Source organism: Papaver somniferum, chromosome 7, assembly GCF_003573695.1.
Source record: "Papaver somniferum cultivar HN1 chromosome 7, ASM357369v1, whole genome shotgun sequence".
Taxonomy (NCBI): Eukaryota; Viridiplantae; Streptophyta; class Magnoliopsida; order Ranunculales; family Papaveraceae; genus Papaver; species Papaver somniferum.
The window spans coordinates 65,115,610-65,139,938 of NC_039364.1; the positions used below are offsets into that span (position 1 = coordinate 65,115,610).

The 24,329-nt window shown below is 37.0% G+C and overlaps 2 protein-coding genes across 3 annotated transcripts; one reads left to right on the plus strand and one right to left on the minus strand.

Moving 5' to 3' along the window:
- The first annotated feature begins 960 nt into the window (after window positions 1–960).
- LOC113294706 lies at window positions 961–1,647 on the plus strand. The gene has a single exon (XM_026543083.1). The coding sequence runs from the start codon at window positions 961–963 to the stop codon at window positions 1,645–1,647; it is 687 nt and encodes a 228-aa protein (XP_026398868.1).
- A 19,242-nt stretch (window positions 1,648–20,889) lies between these two features.
- LOC113297499 (actin-7) lies at window positions 20,890–23,889 on the minus strand. 2 transcript variants are annotated; one of them, XM_026545980.1, is made up of 5 exons: window positions 23,642–23,889; window positions 22,806–22,879; window positions 22,310–22,703; window positions 21,591–22,204; window positions 20,890–21,231 (listed from the first exon to the last, which is right to left on the minus strand). In XM_026545980.1, the coding sequence occupies exons 2-5, from the start codon at window positions 22,863–22,865 to the stop codon at window positions 21,166–21,168; spliced, it is 1,134 nt and encodes a 377-aa protein (XP_026401765.1). In that variant the 5' UTR covers window positions 22,866–22,879; window positions 23,642–23,889; the 3' UTR covers window positions 20,890–21,165. The 2 variants fall into 2 exon arrangements, with proteins under 2 accessions (XP_026401765.1, XP_026401766.1); XM_026545981.1 differs by lacking the exon at window positions 23,642–23,889 and adding an exon at window positions 23,506–23,530.
- Between the last annotated feature and the right edge of the window lie 440 nt (window positions 23,890–24,329).

Below are 24,329 nucleotides of genomic sequence, written 5' to 3' on the forward strand. Positions count from 1 at the left end.
TTTCTTGGTTTAGGCTGGGATTGTACAGATTGATCTCTCGAACCTAAAGCACTCCCTTGCAGTGCATTTGTTTTAGGTTTAGATTTGTTTCTCATCCACACACCCAAATTTACCAAAACCAGCAGAAACAGTTTTTACCCATAAACATCACCATGGGGTGCTCATGTTTTATTTGTGAAAAAGAAAGATGGTTCTTTACGATTGTGTGTTGACTACCGTGAACTGAACAAGGTCACGATAAGAAACAAATATCATTTACCTAGGATTAATGATATATTTGACCAGTTGAAAGGGGCTAATGGTTTTCGAAGATCGATTTGCGATCAAGCCATCATCAGCTTCTTGTTAGAGAGCAAGATATTTCTAAGACTGCATTCCTGGCTCGTTATGGTTCTTATGAGTTTCTGGTGATGCCTTTTGGGCTTACGAATGCACCAGCGGTTTTTATGGATTTGATGAATCGAGTATTTAGAGATTTTCTTGATCGGTTTGTTATTGTATTTATCGATGATATTTTTGTGTACTCTAATACTCGGGATCAACACGTGGAATACTTACGCTTAGTGTTGCATACTTTGAGAGAGCATCAATTGTTTGCAAAGTTCTTGAAATGTGAGTTTTGGAAACAATCAGTTAAGTTTTTGGGGCATGTGATATCTGAATCCGGAGTTTCTGTAGACCCTTCCAAGATTGAGGCAGTGTTGAGTTGGAAACAACCTACAACGGTTTCAGAATTCGAAGTTTTCTTAATTACCATCGTTTCATTAAGAATTTTTCTCGAATTTTGGGACCACTTACTAAGCTAACTAAGAAGGGAGTATTTTTTGTTTGGGGTGTGAAGACGCTTTTCAGGAGCTTTAGACTAAGCTTACCTCGGCACCAGTTTTGACCTTACCTGAAGAAGGAAAGGAGTTAGTGGTTTAGAAAGATGCCTCATTTCTCGGATTGGGATGTGTTTTGATGCAAGAAGGTAAGGTTATTGCTTATGCTTCTAGGAAATTGCGTGTCCATGAGAAGAATTATCCAACCCATGACTTGGAGTTGGCAGTGATAAGTTGTGTTCTGAAGTTGTGCCGATATTACTTATATGGCGAGAGATTTGAGTTTTTCACTAATCACAAGAGTCTCAAGTATCTATTTTCCCAGAAGGATTTGAATATGAGACAACGTCGATGGATGGAGCTCATCAATGATTACACCTTCGGCTTACAATATCACCCTAGTACGGCGAATGTTGTAGCTGATGCCTTAAGCAGAAAACCAAGGGGTTTGTTATCTTTCATGATGGAGGAAGAGTGGAAGATGTTAGAGACAGTCGATGAGTTTATCTTAGACGTCAAGAATCCTTCTACTTCTCAAGCATTTTTGGGAAATCTTATGGTACAACCTGCACTTATTATTCGTATTGTTCAGGCTCAATCCAAGGATGATTGGTGTTCGAAACTACTTAGATCTGGAGACTTAAGTGAAGATTTTGATGTAGGTATGGATGGTGGTGTTCGGCTTCGAGGTCGGTTATGTGTACCATGGACGCTCGGTTTAGAGGTGAGGTATTTTATGGAGCTCATCGCAGTCGCTACACTATCCATCCCGGAGCTACAAAAATGTATAAGGATTTGCGTAGACAGTTTTGGTGGAAAAGTATGAAGCGAGAGATTACAGAACACGTTTCTAAATGCCGAACTTGTCAGCAAGTTAAGATTGAACATCAAAAGCCAGCCGGTGAACTACAACCACTTCCAATACCGGAATGGAAATGGGATAATATATTCATGGATTTTATAGTTGGACTACCTAGATCAAAGAGAGGACATGACTCTATTTGGGTAATAGTGGATCAGTTGACTAAGTTGGCACACTTATTACCAGTGCATACTACTTATACTGTAGATATATTATGCAAGGTCTATGTAGAGAAGATTGTGGTATTGCATGGAGTGCCAGTCTCGATTGTTTCTGATAAGGGTGCTTAATTCACTTTCAAATTTTGGGGAGGATTTCAAAAAGCTATGGGTTCAGAGTTGGATTTGAGTACTTCATTTCATCCTCAGACTGATGGTCAGACAGATAGAGTTAATCAAATATTGGAGAATATGCTTCGGGCGTGTGTGCTAGATTTCCAAGGAAACTGGGATGAATACTTACTGTGGGCAGAATTTGCCTACAATAATAGTTATCAGTTGAGCATTGGTATGGCTCCTTTTGAAGATCTTTATGGAAGAGATTTTTGGGTCCTAATTTTGTTCAGCTCACTACGAAGAAGATCCTAGTGGTTAAGGATTGTCTTCGTAAAGCTCAAAGTAGACAGAAAAGTTATGCAGATAGGAAGCGTCGACCATTACCACTTCAAGTCAGAGATGAGGTATTACTCAAGGTGTCTCCTATGAAAGGAGTAATGAGGTTTGGGAATAAGAGTAAACTGGCTCGCAGGTTCATTGGACCTTTTCCTATAACTAAGAAGATTGGAAACGTGGCATTCCAGTTAGAGTTACCACCGCAATTGGCTGGAGTACACAACGTATTTCATGTTTCAATGTTACGTAGACACTTAAGAGATGAGGAGCGAGCTCAGCAAGCAGACCTTAGTGAGTGGGTTGTGCAACCGGGTGCCACCTATGAAGATAAGGGTATTTGTAGTTTAGAACGACAATTTAGGCAACTACGATCTCGAGCAATTTCATTTGTCAAGCTGCGATGGAATCCAATAGACGAACGAGAGGCTTCTTGGGAACATGAGGATGTTATTCGTCGTTATCATACGCATATTTTCAATAACAAGGTAATTTTGATTCCGGGTACGAAATCCCATTTCTAGTGGGGTAGATTGTAATACTCAAATTTTTAGCAACGTAATTATATATATATATATAATTAGTTTTAGATGCAAGGGAGGCCCTTAGTGAACCTAGAATTTTATTTAGTATTATCCTAAGTGATTATGTAGTTTAGGTCTTTGACCTCTTCCCCCCACTTCCTGATCATTTGGGAAGTATAATATTTATCAAAGGAAATATCAAGAATTGAAACATAAGAAATACAGACGTCGTACTTGTATGTGAGATTGATAGATTTAGAGTGAATAGAGGTACCAAGTAATAAGCGAGGAGTAAAGTATAAATATGGTACGTTTTAATATTTGTGGTAGATATAATCAAGTTCCTTTTGTTTTTAAGAGAGTTTTGTTGTTTGGATTTCTTAGGACTTGTTCACTGAAAGCTAATCGGCAAAAGTGGAAGGGTCTGTTACTGCAATATTGAGGCAAGTTTAATTCAGTCTCTTAGGTTCGGATTAATGTATAAGTGGCAATTGAATATTTCGTAAACTATATATACTCATGCTTGATTTTTAGATTAGGCAGTTGCTTGTGATTTAATTAAAATTCTAATGTTATCGTGGTTACAGATGAGTTAGGTATGAGCATGGAAAATAGTTAAATTTAGATTTTGTTAGATGCCAATCATGTTGCTTGCTAAGAGGTTAGGGTGTTGTGTACTTAATATAGGTGTAAAATTTGATTCCCTAACGTGTGTGACTATGGGTACTAATTGGGTTTTTCACTAGAATCTGGTTACAAGTTTCTGATCTAGATGTACGAATAGTCAATGGGGAATTGTTTTCTTGTGTAAGTTACTTGTTTGTTAGGATGTGTTGGTCATGGGGTTAATGGTAGCAGTGTTAGTGGTGTGAGTACATCACGGTGCCCTTTGTGGATATTACTAGCTATATACTGAACCCTATAAATCATAAGGTTAACATCAAGTTCCTAAATTAAACGATGTAATGGTGAACACTAATTAGCTAGTACTGTTAGTTGATTGTTTGAGTGTTGAGCCAAAGTGGAGATTAGTGGTTGTGTGGTTAATTTGAATCTTTTATACCTCTAGCTAAATACTGGACCCAAATGTAAGCGCATTGATAGTACTGGTTGTGGTGAAGATTTTAGTTTTGAGTAGGGTGATGATTTTAAGTACGTCATAATAATAACGTTGAAAGGGTAATGATGCACTGTGGTGGGTTTTGAAAACAACCTACAAACTGACCTGCAAGTGCACAGGATCAATTGTAGTTAGTGATGGGAAGAAAAGGTTTGTCCACAGGGACTTGGAGGGAGCTATTGAAGTTTTCTAGCTAGTCTGAGCTAGTGACAGGCAGTGAGATAGTGACAGTTACAATGGCAATGAGCCAAAGGCAGTGAAGTGAAGAGTGAAGGTACTAGGGTCTTTGAATCCACTACTTGATCCTAAGCTAAGGCAGTACCTACTCAAATCATTGTTCTTGTTTCAATTCAGGGAAGATCATAATGGATGATTTTCTTGGCTAATCTTTACTCACTTGCCCCTAGCATCAGCTGTCTTCTTACAGCACAGCTGATCACAGGCTTGTTGTTCAAGAAGCTATCTATCACCCTAAGACAGTTAAACACAGTCCTTCAAATGGACTGAATTCTTAGCTACCATCATTCTTTCACCCCTAGAATCAGTTGTCTTCTTACAGCACAACTGATCACAGATGCATTCACTCAAGTAGATATTATCAGTCCTATGACATTTAAGCACTACAAGAACAATTAACATGATCATGGATTAACCTAACATACAATTCAAGAGTATCATCTAGCCCCTAGCATATGAAGTTAGAACATATTGAAACTAATTAACAACTGGAATTGAAGTTGAACTAGAACATTGAACTGAAACTAAAATTGGAATTAAACTGAAATTAACAGGACATTGAAATTAAACTGAAATTAACCCAAGTAGGGGGTATCTCGGCTAACCAAGAACACCCACTACACATACAACACCCCTTCTATTTATACCCAAAAATATGAATTAGGGTTCCATATGTTCTTCCCCAAAAAATCCCCTAAAACAGTAAAATTAGGGTTACACAATTTTTTTACCTAATTTCTCTGATAATCGCTCCCTCACTTCGACCCATGCTTGTACTTCGCCTCCTGCTCCTCTTCGTGCTTCTCATGCCCTAAACCTAGTTGTTCCAACAAACCCTAATCTAGGTCAGTGAGATACAGTTGGGGGTTAGGTGGAACAATTAGGTTCTAGGGAGATGGGGTGATGTTGTACAGAGTGGTATGGTGGTGGTTTGGTGGCTGTTGCAGGAGGGTTGGTGACGACAGGGAAGAAGGTGGTGGTGATGGTGGTGAGGCAGGGTATGGTGGTTGCAGACGGGGTGAGCTCGATTAGGTTCTGGCTAGGGGTTGTTTGGTTTGTGGGATATAGACTTAGGTGTTTGAGTGTTGAGCGGGATCATCGAACCTTGATGTTCGGTGATGAAAGTCGTAGGATGATAACTTCTGAAACGGATCTAACGGAGAAATTGAGACAGATCGTGAGCGACCGTTGGATGCAAAAATACAACGAAACTGACGGCTCAAGATGGAGTTAGGTGCTGTAGTGTAAGGCGGAGATATCAAACGTTGATGAACAGCAAGGGAGAGACCGTTGGATTCAACTACCATCTGATCTGAAGGCTTGGAATTTCAGCGCTGTGGTGCTTGGCAGAGACTTCAGATTTTGATGCTCTATGAAGGAGCGACCGTCGGATGCTTCTGAGAACTGATCTGATGGCTGAGAACGGAGGCGCTTTTGTGTGTAGAAAATGAGGTTGTGCGCACCATTCTTCGCGGCTTCCTTGCGTAATTTCTCCCGGCTTTTCACTACTTTTCTGCTCTTTTCGCTCCGCGACTCATCGAACTTTATTTATTACCTAAAAATGCAAAATTAATTAAAAAATATTTATTCTTGAAAACAATGAAAATACAGAATATGGGATAAAATGTAGAATTAATGCACAAAAGATGAGTTAAATGCCAACAAAAAGGATAAATATACAATATTTGGCACTCATCAAATACCCCCAAACCTGAATTTTACTTGTCCTCAAGTAAAACAAAACTAAGGAAATCCTAACTATACCACTGTCGCTGGTCTCTCGAATGCATTTAGCGTATGCACTAAGCCTTTTAAACCACTAAGTGTCCCTAGTGGACGAGTTGAAGTCTCGTGAAGGTTTGCTTAGAACGTACCTACAAAGTTCTAGGTCAAAATATAAGCTCAGATTCCATCAAATGTGACATGTGCAAAACAGTTTAAGCTCACAGCAAAATGGAGATGTCAATCTAGCTATCGAAGGCACAATCCTAGCACTGATAACAAAAAAAGACATGTGATAAGAGTGTAAAGTGTATCTACACATGTGTAAAGAAAGATCTGAAGTTATGACTACTAATCACCAAGAGATAGTTTCTCAGGCTAAGAACTGAGGTCGAAATCTAGCTAGCTGTCCGGACTTTACGAGAATTGTGAATGAGTTGGAGGTATTTCACAATTACTCGCGTTGTACATCAATGGCATACACCCTCCTTGCTTATTACAATGAAACAACAAAATGACTATTTACATGACTCTTATTTACATTGACTATTCTCTTTTATTTTTGGAACAAGAGATGATGGAATTGATAAATACTTGATTTTTTTGTATTTTTCTGATATTTTTTTTTCTCTTTTTTTTTTTTTTTTTTTTTTTTTTTGAACAAGGAAACACTTTTGATATACAAAAGGAAACAAAAATTACATGACACTTTGCAAAGAGGTAGCCCTTTTTGATGCACCCAGTTAAATTCGATGGTTGTCTTTCTTAATGTAACCTCCACCTTCTATCCCAACCAACCAAAGAACAAGCTAGTCAAGTTTCGTTCAGTATTCTAAAGTGATTGGCAATCGTAACTTCCTATCAAACACCTTGAAGATCGAGGCCATACATGTATTGGTAGATCGTGCGCGTGCAAATTTCTTATCACTATGTGAATTGTGCTAGAATCAGGGTGCCTAAATATCTAGACTAAGACTCCTAATAAAAATACATTTTGCACAAGAGTCAACATTTCAAGGTAAATGAGCTCCATTTTTATGATTTTTTTTTTTTAATTTTTTTTTGAATTTTGATTTTAATTTTTTTGGAATTTTTCAATTTTTTCAAAAAGAAGAAGGAGTTTTGTTTTCAATTATAGCATATTATCGTGGCATCTACTCTATACCCCCAAACCTAAACTAAACATTGTCCTCAATGTTTCAAAATATGGAAAGAATTTAAAACAACATATGGAAGGGACATGCTGAGTAGAGTAAAAGGAGAGAGAATACCCGATTTCGGCGAAAGCAAATTAAAACTCCGTTATTCAAGGAAAAAATCCAACATATTTCAGCCGAGATCATATTGGATTAGCAAAATATATACAAAAGGAACAAAAAGGTTTTTAAGAAATTTTATCTACTGGATTATATACAAAAATTCACCATACACAACAATCTAAAGAGTTGAGGATCAACCCAAAAGACAAAGTGTAAGGTTTCAACAGCTTCACACAATAATAATATGGTAGGCATGCAAGTGAAGCTGTGAAACAAAATGAGCTACCCCCAAACCTGGATTTTACAGAAGATATAATTTTGAAAACAAAATCGCGCAGTTTGGGGGTTCATCATGCAAAGGTCTAGCTCAAAGTGAACTGTGCTAGGGACGGGCAAACATGCAATTTCCAACTGTGGTTCCTCAAATGTATTATACTTAGAAGCAAAATAGTCCAAGAGGACTTGGGAGGCACACAGTTCCAATCCTAGATTAGGAATTTTCAGAAAAGTTGGTTTAAATTTGTTACAAACCAAATCTAGGTTGGGTGGAAGGCCAACAGATTGTGACTCATGTAGGAGAATAGGTGCGTCATTATTAATCAAATCAAAATCTCCTAAATCATCTACATGTCACATCATGCTCACAATCATCAATCAGTTTAGAAAGTTCACACTCAGAATCATCAACATCATCAACAAATTCATTCTCATGCATCGGCAAATCAGGAGAAATATCACAATGTGACCTAGGTAGAGAATCAGACACATCACTTATTTTCATGCATAATAACATTAGTGTCTACAGAAGATTCAACTATTCCTATGTCATGTTCATCTTCACAGAATAATTGTACGAATCCCATGTCAATATCAAAATCATATGAATTACAATGAGTATTAGAAAAAACAACATTCATGAAGGTCGAGGGCGAGAAGCCATATGTTATTGAACTAACAGGTTCCACAATATTTTCATGTTCTTCTAACACAATCATAATCATCATAATCATCATCATGGTAGCATGCATATTGGTCCTCATTAAAAGTGGTGGTGTCGTTAGTCGATTCATGTTCCTCTAAATTAGGTTCATATTCAACATCATTTACATGAATGGGACTAGACACTTCATTAGGGACAACATACATTTCCTCATGAATTTCCTCCTTTTGTAGGTGAAGCAAAATCTGATCTAAATATGCCTGAATTCGTGATGTAGATCTATCGAAGTTTTGCTCACTGAGTCTGAAAGCTTCTGTGGTGGAGTCTAAATTCATGGGAGTACAAAATTCTTATGTTCAAATTGTGGTGATTGGTACATGTGTGCATGGTCATTAGGGTTTATAAAAGATTGATCGCAACCCTCAAAGGATTGATTATGGTCCCAATGACTACCATTCTCACAATTTATGGGCATTTCATACCTTGGATTTTCTCTAGATTGCCTAAAATTATGCAAAATATGACAATTCTCAACAGGGTGGTCTAAACTACCACATGCGGGACATGCATAGATTTTAGGTTGCCTAAGAAAATTAGATGTGACAGATTCCTCATGTGATTGCATTTCTAAAGCTGCGATCGAGCTTCTAATTGATCCACAAGAGATGATTGTGTGAGTGAGGCACTAGCAAAATGTTCATTTTCACGTTGTGGCAAACGATGCATGTGCGAATAGTCATTAGGGTTCATGTATTGAGGCTCGGGACTTTGAAAATGTCCATAATAAATTCCTATGACTATTGACATCATGGTCTATGGGAGGTTCATAACGTGAAGTATGTCCACGCGCAATGTTCTCTAAGGGATTCGTTTATTCCCCAACTGTAGAAAAAGATCTAGACATGATTGGGCTCAAAGGCTAAGTAAAGAGTTTACAAAGCTCAAAATTTGGTTTTTAAGGGATTGGACTTTTTGGAAAAATTTGGTTTTGTTGGGAAAAATTTGGTTTTGGCGGGAGACATTTGGTTTTAATGGGAAAAAAATTTTGGTTTTTAATGTGGGAGCAAAATAATATTTGGTTTTTGAATTTGGGAGCAAGTAAATTTTTTTTTTTTTTTTTTTTTTAAATTATCCTATCATAAATTAGCACAACCCATAAAAGAAATAAAACAACAATATTAAACAAACCCATAAAGAAGAAAAAGAAGAAAAAGAAAAAATTATTACAAGCCCAAATAAAAAAATAAAGAAAAACAAAAATTATTACAAGCCCACAAATTAAAAATGGAAGCCCACAGGTTGGGTTCTCTTAATGGGTTTAGGCTTACTTGCTTAAGCACAGCCCAGCTGCTCAGTTAGGTTGCAAAAGCCCAGTTGGGCTTTGGATCATCCTAAGCTTTGGCTTCAACACTCAAGGCCCAGTTGGGCTTGGTTCAATTTCCACTCCTTCTGCAGCTTACAGCCCAGTTGGGCTTTTGTTTCTTTATTGCACAGCCCAGCAACAGAAATAGGCGAGCCCAGTTGACAACTTCAGTTGGCAGCCCAGTTGGCAGCTTCAGTTGGCAGCCCAGTTGGCAGCTTCAGTTGGCAGCCCAGTTGGCAGCTTCAGTTGGCAGCCCAGTTGGCTAAGCACCAGCAGCAGCAACAGCAACAGCAGGTGGTTCAGTTCAGGGCTTGCAGGCAGGGCAGCAGCAACAAGGGTTAAGTTCTTACAACCCAGCAGCTAGGCAAAAGCAAGAGCAATAACAAGAGAAAGAAGCAAGACAATGCACTAAAGAGGTAAGACAATGCCTAACAGGAAGTGCAAGAACAGGGACTATGCTTACACTAAGTGCACAGAAGCAAGTGAGACTAAGATGCAGTTACACAGTGATGCTTATGCAAATGGATGCAGTGCAAGAAGATATGCAAGAATATAAGATGACAAGTATGCCAAGATGTTGTAAGATGCAATGCAGATGGCACAAGCTTCGGATGACAAATAAGAAAGTTACAGGACAATGGCTTCACTAAAATCTACAGCATGAGATGCAAGATGAGTTGATAACTGAATATGCAGGACAAAACTAGATGCAAGCTAAAGGTGATGATGCATCCATAAAGGCTAGATGGTGCAGTAAATGAAAGAATGCAAGAATGCAGTTGATCAGTAAATGCATTGAAGATGCAACAGGATGCACTAAGGATGCAACAACAAGGTTAGCAAAGGCTAGCCAGCAACAAGACCTGCAACAGCAAACAAATGCAGAGCAAAAAAAAAAAAAAAAAAAAAACAACAGCGCCGCTAACCGAGTCCCCGGCAGCGGCGCCAAAAACTTGGTGGGTTTTGAAAACAACCTACAAACTGACCTGCAAGTGCACAGGATCAATTGTAGTTAGTGATGGGAAGAAAAGGTTTGTCCACAGGGACTTGGAGGGAGCTATTGAAGTTTTCTAGCTAGTCTGAGCTAGTGACAGGCAGTGAGATAGTGACAGTTACAATGGCAATGAGCCAAAGGCAGTGAAGTGAAGAGTGAAGGTACTAGGGTCTTTGAATCCACTACTTGATCCTAAGCTAAGGCAGTACCTACTCAAATCATTGTTCTTGTTTCAATTCAGGGAAGATCATAATGGATGATTTTCTTGGCTAATCTTTACTCACTTGCCCCTAGCATCAGCTGTCTTCTTACAGCACAGCTGATCACAGGCTTGTTGTTCAAGAAGCTATCTATCACCCTAAGACAGTTAAACACAGTCCTTCAAATGGACTGAATTCTTAGCTACCATCATTCTTTCACCCCTAGAATCAGTTGTCTTCTTACAGCACAACTGATCACAGATGCATTCACTCAAGTAGATATTATCAGTCCTATGACATTTAAGCACTACAAGAACAATTAACATGATCATGGATTAACCTAGCATACAATTCAAGAGTATCATCTAGCCCCTAGCATATGAAGTTAGAACATATTGAAACTAATTAACAACTGGAATTGAAGTTGAACTAGAACATTGAACTGAAACTAAAATTGGAATTAAACTGAAATTAACAGGACATTGAAATTAAACTGAAATTAACCCAAGTAGGGGGTATCTCGGCTAACCAAGAACACCCACTACACATACAACACCCCTTCTATTTATACCCAAAAATATGAATTAGGGTTCCATATGTTCTTCCCCAAAAAATCCCCTAAAACAGTAAAATTAGGGTTACACAATTTTTTTACCTAATTTCTCTGATAATCGCTCCCTCACTTCGACCCATGCTTGTACTTCGCCTCCTGCTCCTCTTCGTGCTTCTCATGCCCTAAACCTAGTTGTTCCAACAAACCCTAATCTAGGTCAGTGAGATACAGTTGGGGGTTAGGTGGAACAATTAGGTTCTAGGGAGATGGGGTGATGTTGTACAGAGTGGTATGGTGGTGGTTTGGTGGCTGTTGCAGGAGGGTTGGTGACGACAGGGAAGAAGGTGGTGGTGATGGTGGTGAGGCAGGGTATGGTGGTTGCAGACGGGGTGAGCTCGATTAGGTTCTGGCTAGGGGTTGTTTGGTTTGTGGGATATAGACTTAGGTGTTTGAGTGTTGAGCGGGATCATCGAACCTTGATGTTCGGTGATGAAAGTCGTAGGATGATAACTTCTGAAACGGATCTAACGGAGAAATTGAGACAGATCGTGAGCTACCGTTGGATGCAAAAATACAACGAAACTGACGGCTCAAGATGGAGTTAGGTGCTGTAGTGTAAGGCGGAGATATCAAACGTTGATGAACAGCAAGGGAGCGACCGTTGGATTCAACTACCATCTGATCTGAAGGCTTGGAATTTCAGCGCTGTGGTGCTTGGCAGAGACTTCAGATTTTGATGCTCTATGAAGGAGCGACCGTCGGATGCTTCTGAGAACTGATCTGATGGCTGAGAACGGAGGCGCTTTTGTGTGTAGAAAATGAGGTTGTGCGCACCATTCTTCGCGGCTTCCTTGCGTAATTTCTCCCGGCTTTTCACTACTTTTCTGCTCTTTTCGCTCCGCGACTCATTCGAACTTTATTTATTACCTAAAAATGCAAAATTAATTAATAAAAATATTTATTCTTGAAAACAATGAAAATACAGAATATGGGATAAAATGTAGAATTAATGCACAAAAGATGAGTTAAAATGCCAACAAAAAGGGATAAATATATACAATATTTGGCACTCATCACACTGTACATAGGTCTTGATATTAATGCCCAGTGAAACATTTGACTGGAGTTTGGGAGTATTATCTTGATTGCTAGAGAAGATTATGGCATCTCCAATGATAACAAAATTAGTGAATGGTTGTTTAATGGATGAATAATGCATGTCTTGTATGTCAGGATGTAAAAAGGTAATCCTAACGAGTTTTGCTAGCATGAGATGAAGATGGGTTCGGAAATGGTAATCATGACCCTGTAGTGAGACCCTGGGATAAACAGCTTTATGTAAGCCTCTGGAATTCAGTAAGCTAATAAAATTTCTAAAAAGGAATGTGGCTTGGATGCGTACTACTTAGTACAACAGTATACACAAGTATAATTTGTATGGTAGACGTTGCGGATGTATACCGAACTCAGTTAGCATGATTGCGGATAGGTTTCGGTATCGCATTGAGGTGTAGGATTTTTACTTGAAATGAGTTTTGTTTTCATAGACTGCAGATAAGTTTAGAACGGGAGACTTACATATTTGCAGGGTGATCTTTATTCTACTTGTAGTTAAATTGTATTTTCGTTGTGACATACCGGCTTGCGATATATTTTGTATACCATTTTTATATGTCTCTGCGACTCGGCGATTGAGTTAACTTGTTTGGAGTTTAATTCTCGTGGATTACATTTTTCAGGTGTTTTTAGGGATCGTGAAGGAGTTTGATTGATTCCAATATCAGTGGATATTCAGAAGATATCTTACTGAGGTGGAGATCTACACTTCTTCTTTTATTTTTTCGTTATTTAGTTGTGAGGCAGTGGGATACTTTCTTTTGGGTAGATTTCATTAGTATTTTTTTTTGTTAGTTCGACGTTATTTAAGAATGGGTTATATCGTTGAAGTCAAGAACACCATAGCTACTCAACATCGTTTTGTTTGTTAAGAAATAAAATTCCCTTCTGCATATTCAATTGTAATGGAACTTTGTTCCTAGTTTTCTGCGGGTTATGTACCCCTTTGCAGGAAATTGAGGACGTACTTTCTATTTAATCATCGGTCGGGGTTATATGGAAAATAGGGTTGTTACATACAATTTTTATTTTAATCATGAATTTTCAACATTTAATCTTAAACAGGGTAGGTAATGGTGCTATATGTTTCGGTAGAAAGAGCAGTGCTCTCGCAACAACAACATACTCATATCCAAAGAGATTTTTCCACTTGCTGCATTTGGTCTAGGTCTGTTTCAAGAGCCTACTGGATATACCGTTCATATGTCAAGTCTGATAAACCATGATTTGTACCACTAACTACCAGTTGATCTTATTGAGCACATAAAATTGTTGGCCCAACCCGCGGAGGTGTCCAGCTTTGTTAGATCTGATGAAGATTGGGAGGAAGATGGTGAAGAACCATTACATGAAGGTCAACAAGTTCTAGATGAAGCTCAAGATGGTAATGGTTATGATTATTATGTGCAAGTTCCTGGTGAATCTCAAGATGGTGATAAAAATGCAAGTGAACATGTTCATGAAAATTGATACGTATAAAAGGATTATGTCGTCCTGTTGAAGATGAGACTAGTTATGAATACTTCAACAAAAATGAAAATATATTGAAATTACATTCGCTCATTCGATTATTATGTTTCAATAACACATTTTTTAGCCAATACTACACTAAAATTACCACACTTCACGCATTGGACATTCCCAGAAATGTTTTCTAAATGCTTTAACTGTAGAAGTATGGATTTGTATAGGAGTTACAATTAGGATTTGTGCATTCAATAATTTTGTGCGTACAATGTCACACTAGATGATCTACTCATTCAAAATTGTGTCTCTTTTAACTTCTTTAATTTTGATTTAAGTTTGAATTTTTTAGCACATCTCTACTTCCTTTTCACCTTCTTTAACGTTCTCAACATCATCTAGCCACAATGCTTCTTCACCACAGTCAGGATATTGAAATTACAAATAACTTTTCTTTTATTTTTGTGATTCAATTAATATTTTTATGCCATGACAACCTAGTTGTGGAACACTAGAATATATTCAAGGGTATTGCATCAAACTATGATTATTGATACATACATTTTTGTGTCTGATTTTTCTCAATTTTCTATAATTGTTAGTGCTCGATTTGGTGTTTATTGTGTTATTTTATGTTATTGTAGGTGTTTTTAGAGAAATAAACTTTTGTAGAAAAATTGGCTCGAAACATGGTATTTGAACCTCCAGAGAAAATTACTAAAGGCACTTCGGAGAAGGGTTAAAGGCACCCCCAGATATGCGTTAAAGGCACCTGGAAGAGTTGATAAAGGCACCATGAAGAATTATTAAGGGCATCCCAAAATGACTATTTATACCCCAGTGCCTAAAGGGACCCAGCAGATGGATATGGGCGCCCCTTCTTCTTTATTTTAATCGAAATTTTTGGCGGGAAAATTGTTAACAACAACGAAGTCTTCTAGAAGTAAACTTGATGTGATTATCCGTGGTTTGGATTGCGAGTATCATGTTTCGATAAAACAGGGGATGTAAAAAAAAAGGTTTTTTACTCTTAATCTCGAAAATCAGGGAAGTAGTGTTTCCCGGGGTTTAAGTTGAGTATCTTACGCGAAGAATAAAAATGAGATAATCTCTCCTAAGTTAGACTCTATCTAAGTTTGGGAAGAGTTTTGCCAACTCACAGAGACGCGTAAAGAAAGTAATGTGAGAAGAAAGAAATCCCGTGACTTTAGGTGGGGAAAAAAAGATTTTGTGAGTATTCTTGGAGGTATTTTGGATGTTGTTGGATATAAATAAGGTTGTAAAGTCACAAAGGAGGTTTTGGGGGTGAAGCAGAGAAGCAACCTGAGCTGTAGATAATTTTCTGCAGCAGCAAAAAAAAGGAAGACGAAGACACGGTAGACGGATACAGACAGTCGCAGAAACCGTGGCCAATTAATGGTTTGACAGTCTTATTCATCTATGACAAATCTGTTTTATTGTTTTCTGTAACAGTTCAATCTGCAACGCTTATAAACGTTGCAGTTGATATGTTTCATTCTTTTTCTTATATTTTAATAATCCTTTAAACACTTTTTGAGCTATGTATTCATATTTTGATAGAGTGTTTGACATGATGAGCTAAACCCTGTCACCGGGACAATGGAAGAAGTCATATTTCACAATTGATTAGTAATTATATTTGATTCTTTATGGCTTTTTGCACTTATTTTAATTGATTTATAATTTCTCTTAATTAGTTGTGATCTTGTTTGATGGGGTATGCTTAGACGTGAGAGTTTTTGATGCGCCATGCTTATAATTTACAATTAATATTTTAGATATCTACTTTTGGCAAAGAAATAGAGTCCATAAAAGAACTATAATTATTAAGAATCATTATATGAACCAATTGAATTTGATTAATGGTGGAATGCTGAGTTTCAGTTTCTCGCAATATTGTTATCATCTTTACATATTTAGGTTTGAAATCGAATCTTCGAACGATACTTTACTACCACTTTACAACAACGATCAAAATCACATTAATTATCGTGTAACAAAATGTATAAACCTCTTTTGTTTATGTGCACAATATTTTCCCCCTTTGTTTATATTATGAGAATACATATTAATGGTTTGGTAGTTGATTGAATTTGCAGGTGAAGATCTAGATTTGTGTGGCTTTATAGCTCAAGATATAATGTTATGCTTTAAAATTTGTAAGTATAGTTTTTTTTTTTCCGGAAAACAAAGCCATTAGAGCAGGTGTTAGAGTGTAACAAAGGAGTTTTCATTACATCAAAACAACAATCGCATTAGAAGTTCACTGAAGTAACGATGAAGTTAGAAATTAAAAACTATACTAAGTTAATAATTAAAACTAAATTACGTTTTCAATGGAAAACGATTACATTTGAATTATTTTATCATCCTTGGAATCATCAACGCCAGATATATTTAACCTCTTCAAAAAATCTTTGCCTTTGTTCATAGTATTTACGCTCGGTTGTGTTGTGGATACTAAGATTTATATCCACTACATCATGATCTTGTTGTTTTTGTTTTTGCGTTTGATGATTTGTTTTGTTGATTATGTGACAAAATATCAAAGAATTGGGAATCTTGTTAGGCTCTTATTGCTTCTTTCTTAATTATTTTTCTGTTAGATACTCAAATAGTTATACATTTTTCTTTATCAATACTTGATTCATCTGTCTGGCTAGAATACTTCCACGTCGACCTTTCTCTTCCCGGATAATCATTGCATCATAATTTTGATGCCTTAATTAGTTCTTGTGTAGAAGTTTTATTTCATATGGGCCCCGTCATTGCATCACGATCATTTTGATACCTTAGTTAGTTCTTGTTTAGCAGTTTTATTCCCTATGGACCTCGCAATTTCCTTGTAGTTCCAACAATCTTGTCAATTAGGTAGTACTTAGATTCCATCCACCTCTTGGGCTGGTGAAAAATCATTTCGGTTATTCATTAACGCAATATTTTTTTCGACAATAAATTAATAATAATCAAATCCACGAAATACTGTCTGTGAAAACTCATAATTAGCATCAAACTTAAAGGGTCCACCAGTATCCTTTTAAAGTTGCTCTCTGACTTTTCGAGTTTGAAATATTATAGTAAAAAACAAGTTAATACTATCATCATCCATTGAAAAAACTTAATTGTAAGTATTTGTGTGAAGAGTCGCTTTTACATAGTCGATATATAACATTAAGAATTCTCGCATAATCACTTACGTCATGTTTAATTATACAAAATTTATTTATTTTTTTAAAACGCTAGTCCCGGTGATTTTAATTTTTGTTAAGTTGAACAAAGATTTCATGAATACTTTTCCAAAACATAGCAAATCCTTGTCCAAAACCAACAACTTCATCAATAGCAATATGCATGTAAGCATCTATAAGATCGATATCTTCTTTTGAATGAAGTACCTCACTGTATCGAATTAAAATTAAAAGAATTTGAGTAAAAGAGTTCTTTTTAATATAAAGAAAAAGGATATTCGTTTTTCCACCCCCTAAAATCTAAATCTACGGTGCACTAACTTAGTCAACGCATAAAGGCTATGTCAAACTCCAATTCACTATTCAATATCCTCGTGCAACCCATGTTTTTTGTGCACCATTGAAATTTGATTTGAAGCGATGCATTAATCTATTTGACTCGGAGGTGAAACTGAACACTGGGTTGTTTCTTCTTTGATTGTAGATCAAAATGATCCGGTTGGATTAAATTGCCGCTCACTAGTGGGTGACTTTAGAAAAAATCATCTTAAACTTGAGTGATTTATAAATGGTTGCAATTAGGTGTTCTTTTTGTGATTTTATGTTAAGAACAAGTTTGGGCACCATTTGACGATTCAATGGATATTTTTTGGTTCTATATTGAATTTTCGGAGAGGAAAAAAATCTGCTGAAAAAAGAATGATGAACACCTAGAACATGAAGAAGACGAACAATAGAAACACCCCCTATAATGCAAAGTGTTATTACTTACAACACCCTTTACATGAAATGTCAACAACTACAACAACCTATATATGAAAGATATTCAAGTACAAACACCGCGTACATGTCTCACTAAATGTTGCTAACACTTGCAACTCCTCCTGCGTGAAATGTTATATATGAAAAACAAAAACCCCAGAATATGTCTCAATAAATGTTGTTAACACATACAAACCCCGTACATGAAATGTTAACACTTACACCATCCCTACGTGAAATGTCAACACCTACAAACGCCCATATATTAAACGAAGAACAAATTTTAACACTTACAACACCCTCTACATGAAATATTAACATCGACAACATCTCCCACACATGAAATGTTAAAACTTGTGACACCTCCTACATGAAAATTAAAAAACCAAGACCCCAACACTTTAATCTATTCGTGTGCTGGATGGCGTTGTGGATTGATAGGCTGAGAATTCGAATTTGCAAGAAAAACAATATGGGGTATGGGGGGACGGGTGTACATTTAGATTTATGGGTCGGAAAAAAAATCCAAAACAAATGGTAAATTCTTTGAAAAAAAAAGAATACAATTAATTGGGGGCATACTGTATTTGAACCCACACTTGGAGATACACAAAAAAAAACAAAAAATATATACTATGGATTAATTTAAAGAACTCCTTACCCAAATAATTTTGGCAATGGCTAAGTTACTTTTGATTAATTAGTTTGTTAAGATTAATTAGTTAATAGATTAGTGTGTTAAGATTAAATTTAAGATTTTGAGTTATTTTGATTTTATTGTTTTAAGGGTTAGTTATAGAATAGAAAGAGGAAAAAGGAGGATTTTGAGAGGTTTAAGGGAAACGGGAGATTACAGTGAGGAATAAACTATCAATTACAGGTCCAAATGCAGTTAAATGTGAATTTTTTATTTGATTCGCACGGTATATAAGTGAAATAGACCCACAATAGGTATTGTTGAATGAAGAATGCTATGCCGACTGTAAAGATCGATATAATATTCATCATCCAGCTATGCCGACAGTAGGCATTTCGCAGTTTCAGGAAGTAGGCATTTCCCAGTTTCAGGAAACAATCAGCATAATCGATGAAATACCAAAATGCTGACTGTCTTAAAATTTGAAATCGGTATAGCTAAAATTTGGTTCGACTATGCCGGCACTACAATTCTACATCAGAAAATCGGTATTTCTGTCTACATAACATTCAAATAGACATGCAAAAAATTCAAGGTCTTGCAGTGGAATCGATGTTGTATTCAACCTAAATTACTATACCGACGAAACTGCCGGCATTGCATTCATCATACACGCAATGATCGACGTTATATTCAACCTAAATTACTATACCGACGCAACTGCCGGCTAAGACCCTGTAGCTGCATTTCAAATTGAATAAGTGATGAATGAAAGAAAGAAAAAAAAAAAAAAGAGGACCATGAGAGGAAGAATCGGTACCGATGGAGAAGAGAGAATGGGGATACTTCTTTAGATTTAAATTTTAGGTTTTTCTGGAGGTATCCCCAAATGTGGGTTCTTGTATTTGAGATGAAAAGAATAACCGGTAGTCTTCCAAAAATAAAAAGAAGCCCATTAAAATCTAACAGCCTAGAAAAATAGGACTGTAACAGTTCGAGTACCTAGCATGAGAATAAAAGAACTATAATTTTGGGCATACCAAAATCTTCCAAGGCATACTGAATGAAGACAAAAAAGGTTGTGAAATAGCAAAATCAGATAACCCCTTAACCCAAAATTTTTTAATGACAAATCTGCCCTTTACGTATTAGTGTTACTAATCTTGATTAGTGATTAAATATTTTGTTTAGTGATTAAAATAATTTTCAGAATTATAAGAGTTGTTTAGATGAAAAATTTGGGGAAAAAAAAAATCAAAGTTTTGGTTTGGTTAAGAAGGAGAGAAAGAGAAGGAGAAAGTGAGAAAATTCTAATTCTTGATTCAATGGAGGATGAGGAGTGTCATATATCATCTAAAAAACCTAGGAAAATACACATCAACTACAACAATGATTCCCAAATGGTTGATTTCCTAGATTACGAGAATGATTCAATGGAGGATGAAAAGGTTCGACTTACATTTATGAGCCGAACCGATCCCTTCATGAACAGTTCGGCTTGTATAAAATTTTCCTAGAAAGCCGAACCTATTCCTGAGAGTTCTGGAATAAAAAATGTTAATGGTTCGGCTTATATAATGAAAATCGTATCAGCCGAACTGTTCATATACACTTTCAGGCTGAAAATTTGAAGAACCGTTCGGCTTAAAAAACAACAACATTATGCGCCGAACCTAGGTTCGGCTCACAACGCAACTAAATTATGCGCCGAACCTAGATTCGACTCACAACTCACCTAAATTATGCGCCGAACCTTGATCTGAAACCTGGATATTGACAACTAATGAACAGTTCGGCAAGCTGAAAGTGTTATTGTTATGAGCCGGCTTGTTTAAAAATATCATAATGAGCCGAACCTAGTCCTGTGTGATCTGGAAGAAAAATTATGTGAGGTTCGGCTCATAGATGTAAGACGAACTGTTCATCAATGGGTTGGTTCGGCTCATAGATGTAAACCGAACCTATTCCTGAGAGTTCAGGAATAAAAAACGTTAATGGTTCAGCTTATATAATGAAAATCGTAGATTTTAACCCATTAAAATCAAGTAGATTTTATCTTCATCTTCAAGAGAATGAAAATACGAAGATAACGCAAAAAGAATGAGGTCATTCCGACATTGGACGAAGAAATTATGATCAAAACAAGATCGAAAGAATTCAGTCTACAGCGGGAAGTTCGTCTGATAACTCATCAACACGAGTCAGCCGATCCTAAAGCCTATATATCAATATTTTCGAAGTGTTTAAGGGTATATAAGTCATTCATACCCATTAGACACCCCTTATCAATACACCCTGGTTAGGAAAATGACTTTGTATGCCTATAAAGTTTTTGGTATGACCAATATTATGGTTCGAATAAAAAGGTCAAACAAATAATAATCCATACACTGGGCGGAAACCGAGTATCCATATGGCCTGCTTAACTGATAGGTTACTGTAGCTGTTGCTCTTGCTACACAATGGGGGGCCAAAGGAAATTTCAAGACACTAAGATGGAACAGTGAATGCAGATTATACCACTAGACTACAAGTATAAGAAAGCCAATATAAAATTCACTGTTACATCCCAAACAATAACAATGAAATCGAACCACATATCTTACCTACAGTGCTCTTATCTTAAGTACACATAAAACCTATAAGTATCTCTTTTGACAATATATTCATACACGGGGCTAGGAAAAAAAAGGAAACAACTCGAACATAAAATCAAACCATGGAGTCTGACCCTTGTAAACTCACAACAAACAAAACCAAAACTCCCTGCAAATCTAGAAGCACTTACGGTGGACAATTGATGGACCGGACTCATCATATTCTCCTTTTGAGATCCACATCTGCAACCAAAATATGAAGATGACATTATAATGACATATAACATGACTTGAAAAAAAATTAGCCCCGAATGAAGATCCAGATTTTGCAACTAAGTTCTCATATATATCAAGTTAGGGTAGGGTTTTGGTAGTGACATTGGGACTAAAACCCTACTACCTAACAGCTCTCACACCGCTCCTATCAATGATGAATTCAGGCAATCACAAAGAGTGCTACTAAGTCCATAAGCTGTGATGCTTTGGCGCATGTTAGGTATGGTGGCCATGGCAGAATCCATGGGTGGGGGGCAGATAACTAAATTCAGGTGGTTCCACGAGTATAAGGCACTCTTATGTTCAGTTAAAAGTGCAACGTTTACCTGCTGGAAGGTGCTGAGAGAAGCCAAGATGGAGCCTCCAATCCAGACACTGTACTTCCTCTCTGGCGGTGCCACGACTTTGATTTTCATGCTACTTGGGGCAAGAGCCGTTATCTCCTTGCTCATACGATCGGCAATTCCAGGAAACATAGTAGACCCACCACTGAGCACGATGTTCCCGTACAAGTCCTTTCTGATATCAACATCACACTTCATGATCGAGTTATATGTGGTCTCGTGAATTCCAGGTGCCTCCATTCCGATAATTGAAGGTTGGAAAAGAACCTCTGGACAACGGAATCTCTCTGCTCCAATGGTAATTACCTGACCATCAGGAAGCTCATAATTCTTCTCAATCGATGAGCTGCTTTTTGCTGTCTCCAGCTCCTGTTCGTAGTCAAGAGCTACATAGGCAAGTTTTTCCTTAATGTCGCGGACAATTTCCCGTTCAGCAGTAGTCGTGAACATGTACCCTCTTTCAGTCAAGATCTTCATGAGTGAATCAGTCAGATCCCGTCCAGCAAGGTCCAGACGGAGGATCGCATGTGGGAGGGCATAACCTTCATAGATGGGGACTGTGTGACTGACACCATCACCAGAATCTAGCACAATACCTGAGGAAGGAAAATCGCTCAGAAATCAAATTACAAACATGTTATGTTTGAGAAACCAAAGCTTTCAATAAAAATAATCAGGAGTACAAATTTAAGAATACAAACCTGTGGTACGACCACTGGCATAAAGAGAAAGCACAGCTTGAATGGCAACGTACATGGCAGGGACATTGAAAGTTTCAAACATAATCTGTGTCATCTTCTCTCTGTTGGCTTTAGGATTGAGAGGGGCTTCAGTAAGGAGAACTGGATGTTCTTCGGGAGCCACCCGAAGCTCGTTGTAAAAGGTGTGATGCCAGATCTTCTCCATATCATCCCAGTTGCTTACAATACCATGCTCAATTGGGTATTTTAACGTAAGAATACCTCTTTTAGACTGAGCCTCGTCACCAACATATGCATCTTTCTGTCCCATTCCAACCATAACACCGGTATGTCTAGGTCGACCAACGATACTAGGGAATACGGCCCTTGGAGCATCATCTCCAGCAAATCCAGCCTGTCAAATAGAGAAGGAAATGAGCACAAGAGATGTCAATAAAACATTAACCTCATGAAGAGAGGTGTAGAACACAAATTGTTTAAGAACAGTTTTCCTCACCTTCACCATTCCTGTTCCATTGTCGCATACAAGGGGCTGAATATCCTCACCGTCTGCCATTGCTTAATGCGTGCCTGTAGTGTTAAACATAGTCAAACTACAGAAAGAAACATATGCTGAATCCAACACAAGTGAATTATAAGAACAACAAACAAGCAATCAAATGTTCAAATTTGACAATGAAGAAAATTATGAATGGATAATTGAACTACCAAAATTAAGCATATCCTCAATCAGTTGTCATGAACTGATTGAGAAAATAATCACAAACGAACTCTAAACCATATCCAACAACCAACCCAATAACAAGTTATATGCTAATCCAAATACCATGCATTATTGTCAAATACATGATCAAAAGCAATCTGTAACAAGAACCTAAATAGAAACTTCAAGCAAACTAAAAATTTCAAGTTTAGCTCAAACACAACAAAAACTCTCTAAATGAATCCTAGACAATAAATACACCAGTATAACGTTTTAACTAGTTACAGAAAAAGTAGATCTAGTTCAATACATCATAATTCACTAACATATAAACAGTACATGCAATTATATCCATCTATCTACAACATACACATAAACGGTAATAAACAAAAACCTAGTACCACAATAAATCACAGTCAGCATCAGTACGTAGAGTTGATCTAACGATCAAAACAAAAGACTACAGATAGATCTGGTTCACTAGATACTTTACCAAGTTGATCATCGTCAAATAGATCCATCAGTTATTAAAAATCAAAGTACTACATGATCAAACGAATAAAGTAACAAATTAGAGAATCGTAAGAGAAAACCAAGAAATATAAAGTGGGAAGACTAAGAAAGCTTACCTTTTAGAGTTATAGAGGGAGAGACTGAATTTGTGAGAAGAGAACGGTTTCTCCTCTGGCTCTGGGTTTTCTCTTCTCTACTGAAAGAGAAGAAGAAACGCAAGAGAATATAGAGTGAAAAGGTTGTTTGTTTTTTTGAGAGAGAGAAGAGAATGGGGGAGGGGGGTTTAAGTTAAAACTTATAAAGAGAAATTCCCTAAAATCTTATTACAAATGAAATGCAAATTAAAATGAAATTCAATGCAGATGCAAATTAAAAGGAGGGAATCATTATTTCTTTTTATTTTGGGTCCTTCCTTTCAAGGAAAGAAAATAAAAGAGAGAAAACTTAGTGGGGGTGTTGGGCTGACACAAAGGAAGGTGGCGGCAGCTATGACGGTGGTCGGTGGGAAAAGACACGGACTTGTGTTTTTCTTTTGAAAGGGATTTTCCCAGATTTTTAATTAATTTTGTAAAGAAAAAGAAGTTTTTTCCTATTTTCCATCCTCTTTTTCTATTTCTCATCTCCCATAATTCATATCACCAGTTATCTTAAATGCCATCCATTTTGAATTTCATATATCCTAAATACCGTCTCTTGACTTTTTATTTATACCCAATGGTAAAATCATCTAACAACTAAACAGAAAAAACCTAGGTTATAAATCATAATCACGTTCCCATCTCCACGGTCACCTCCACCACCGAC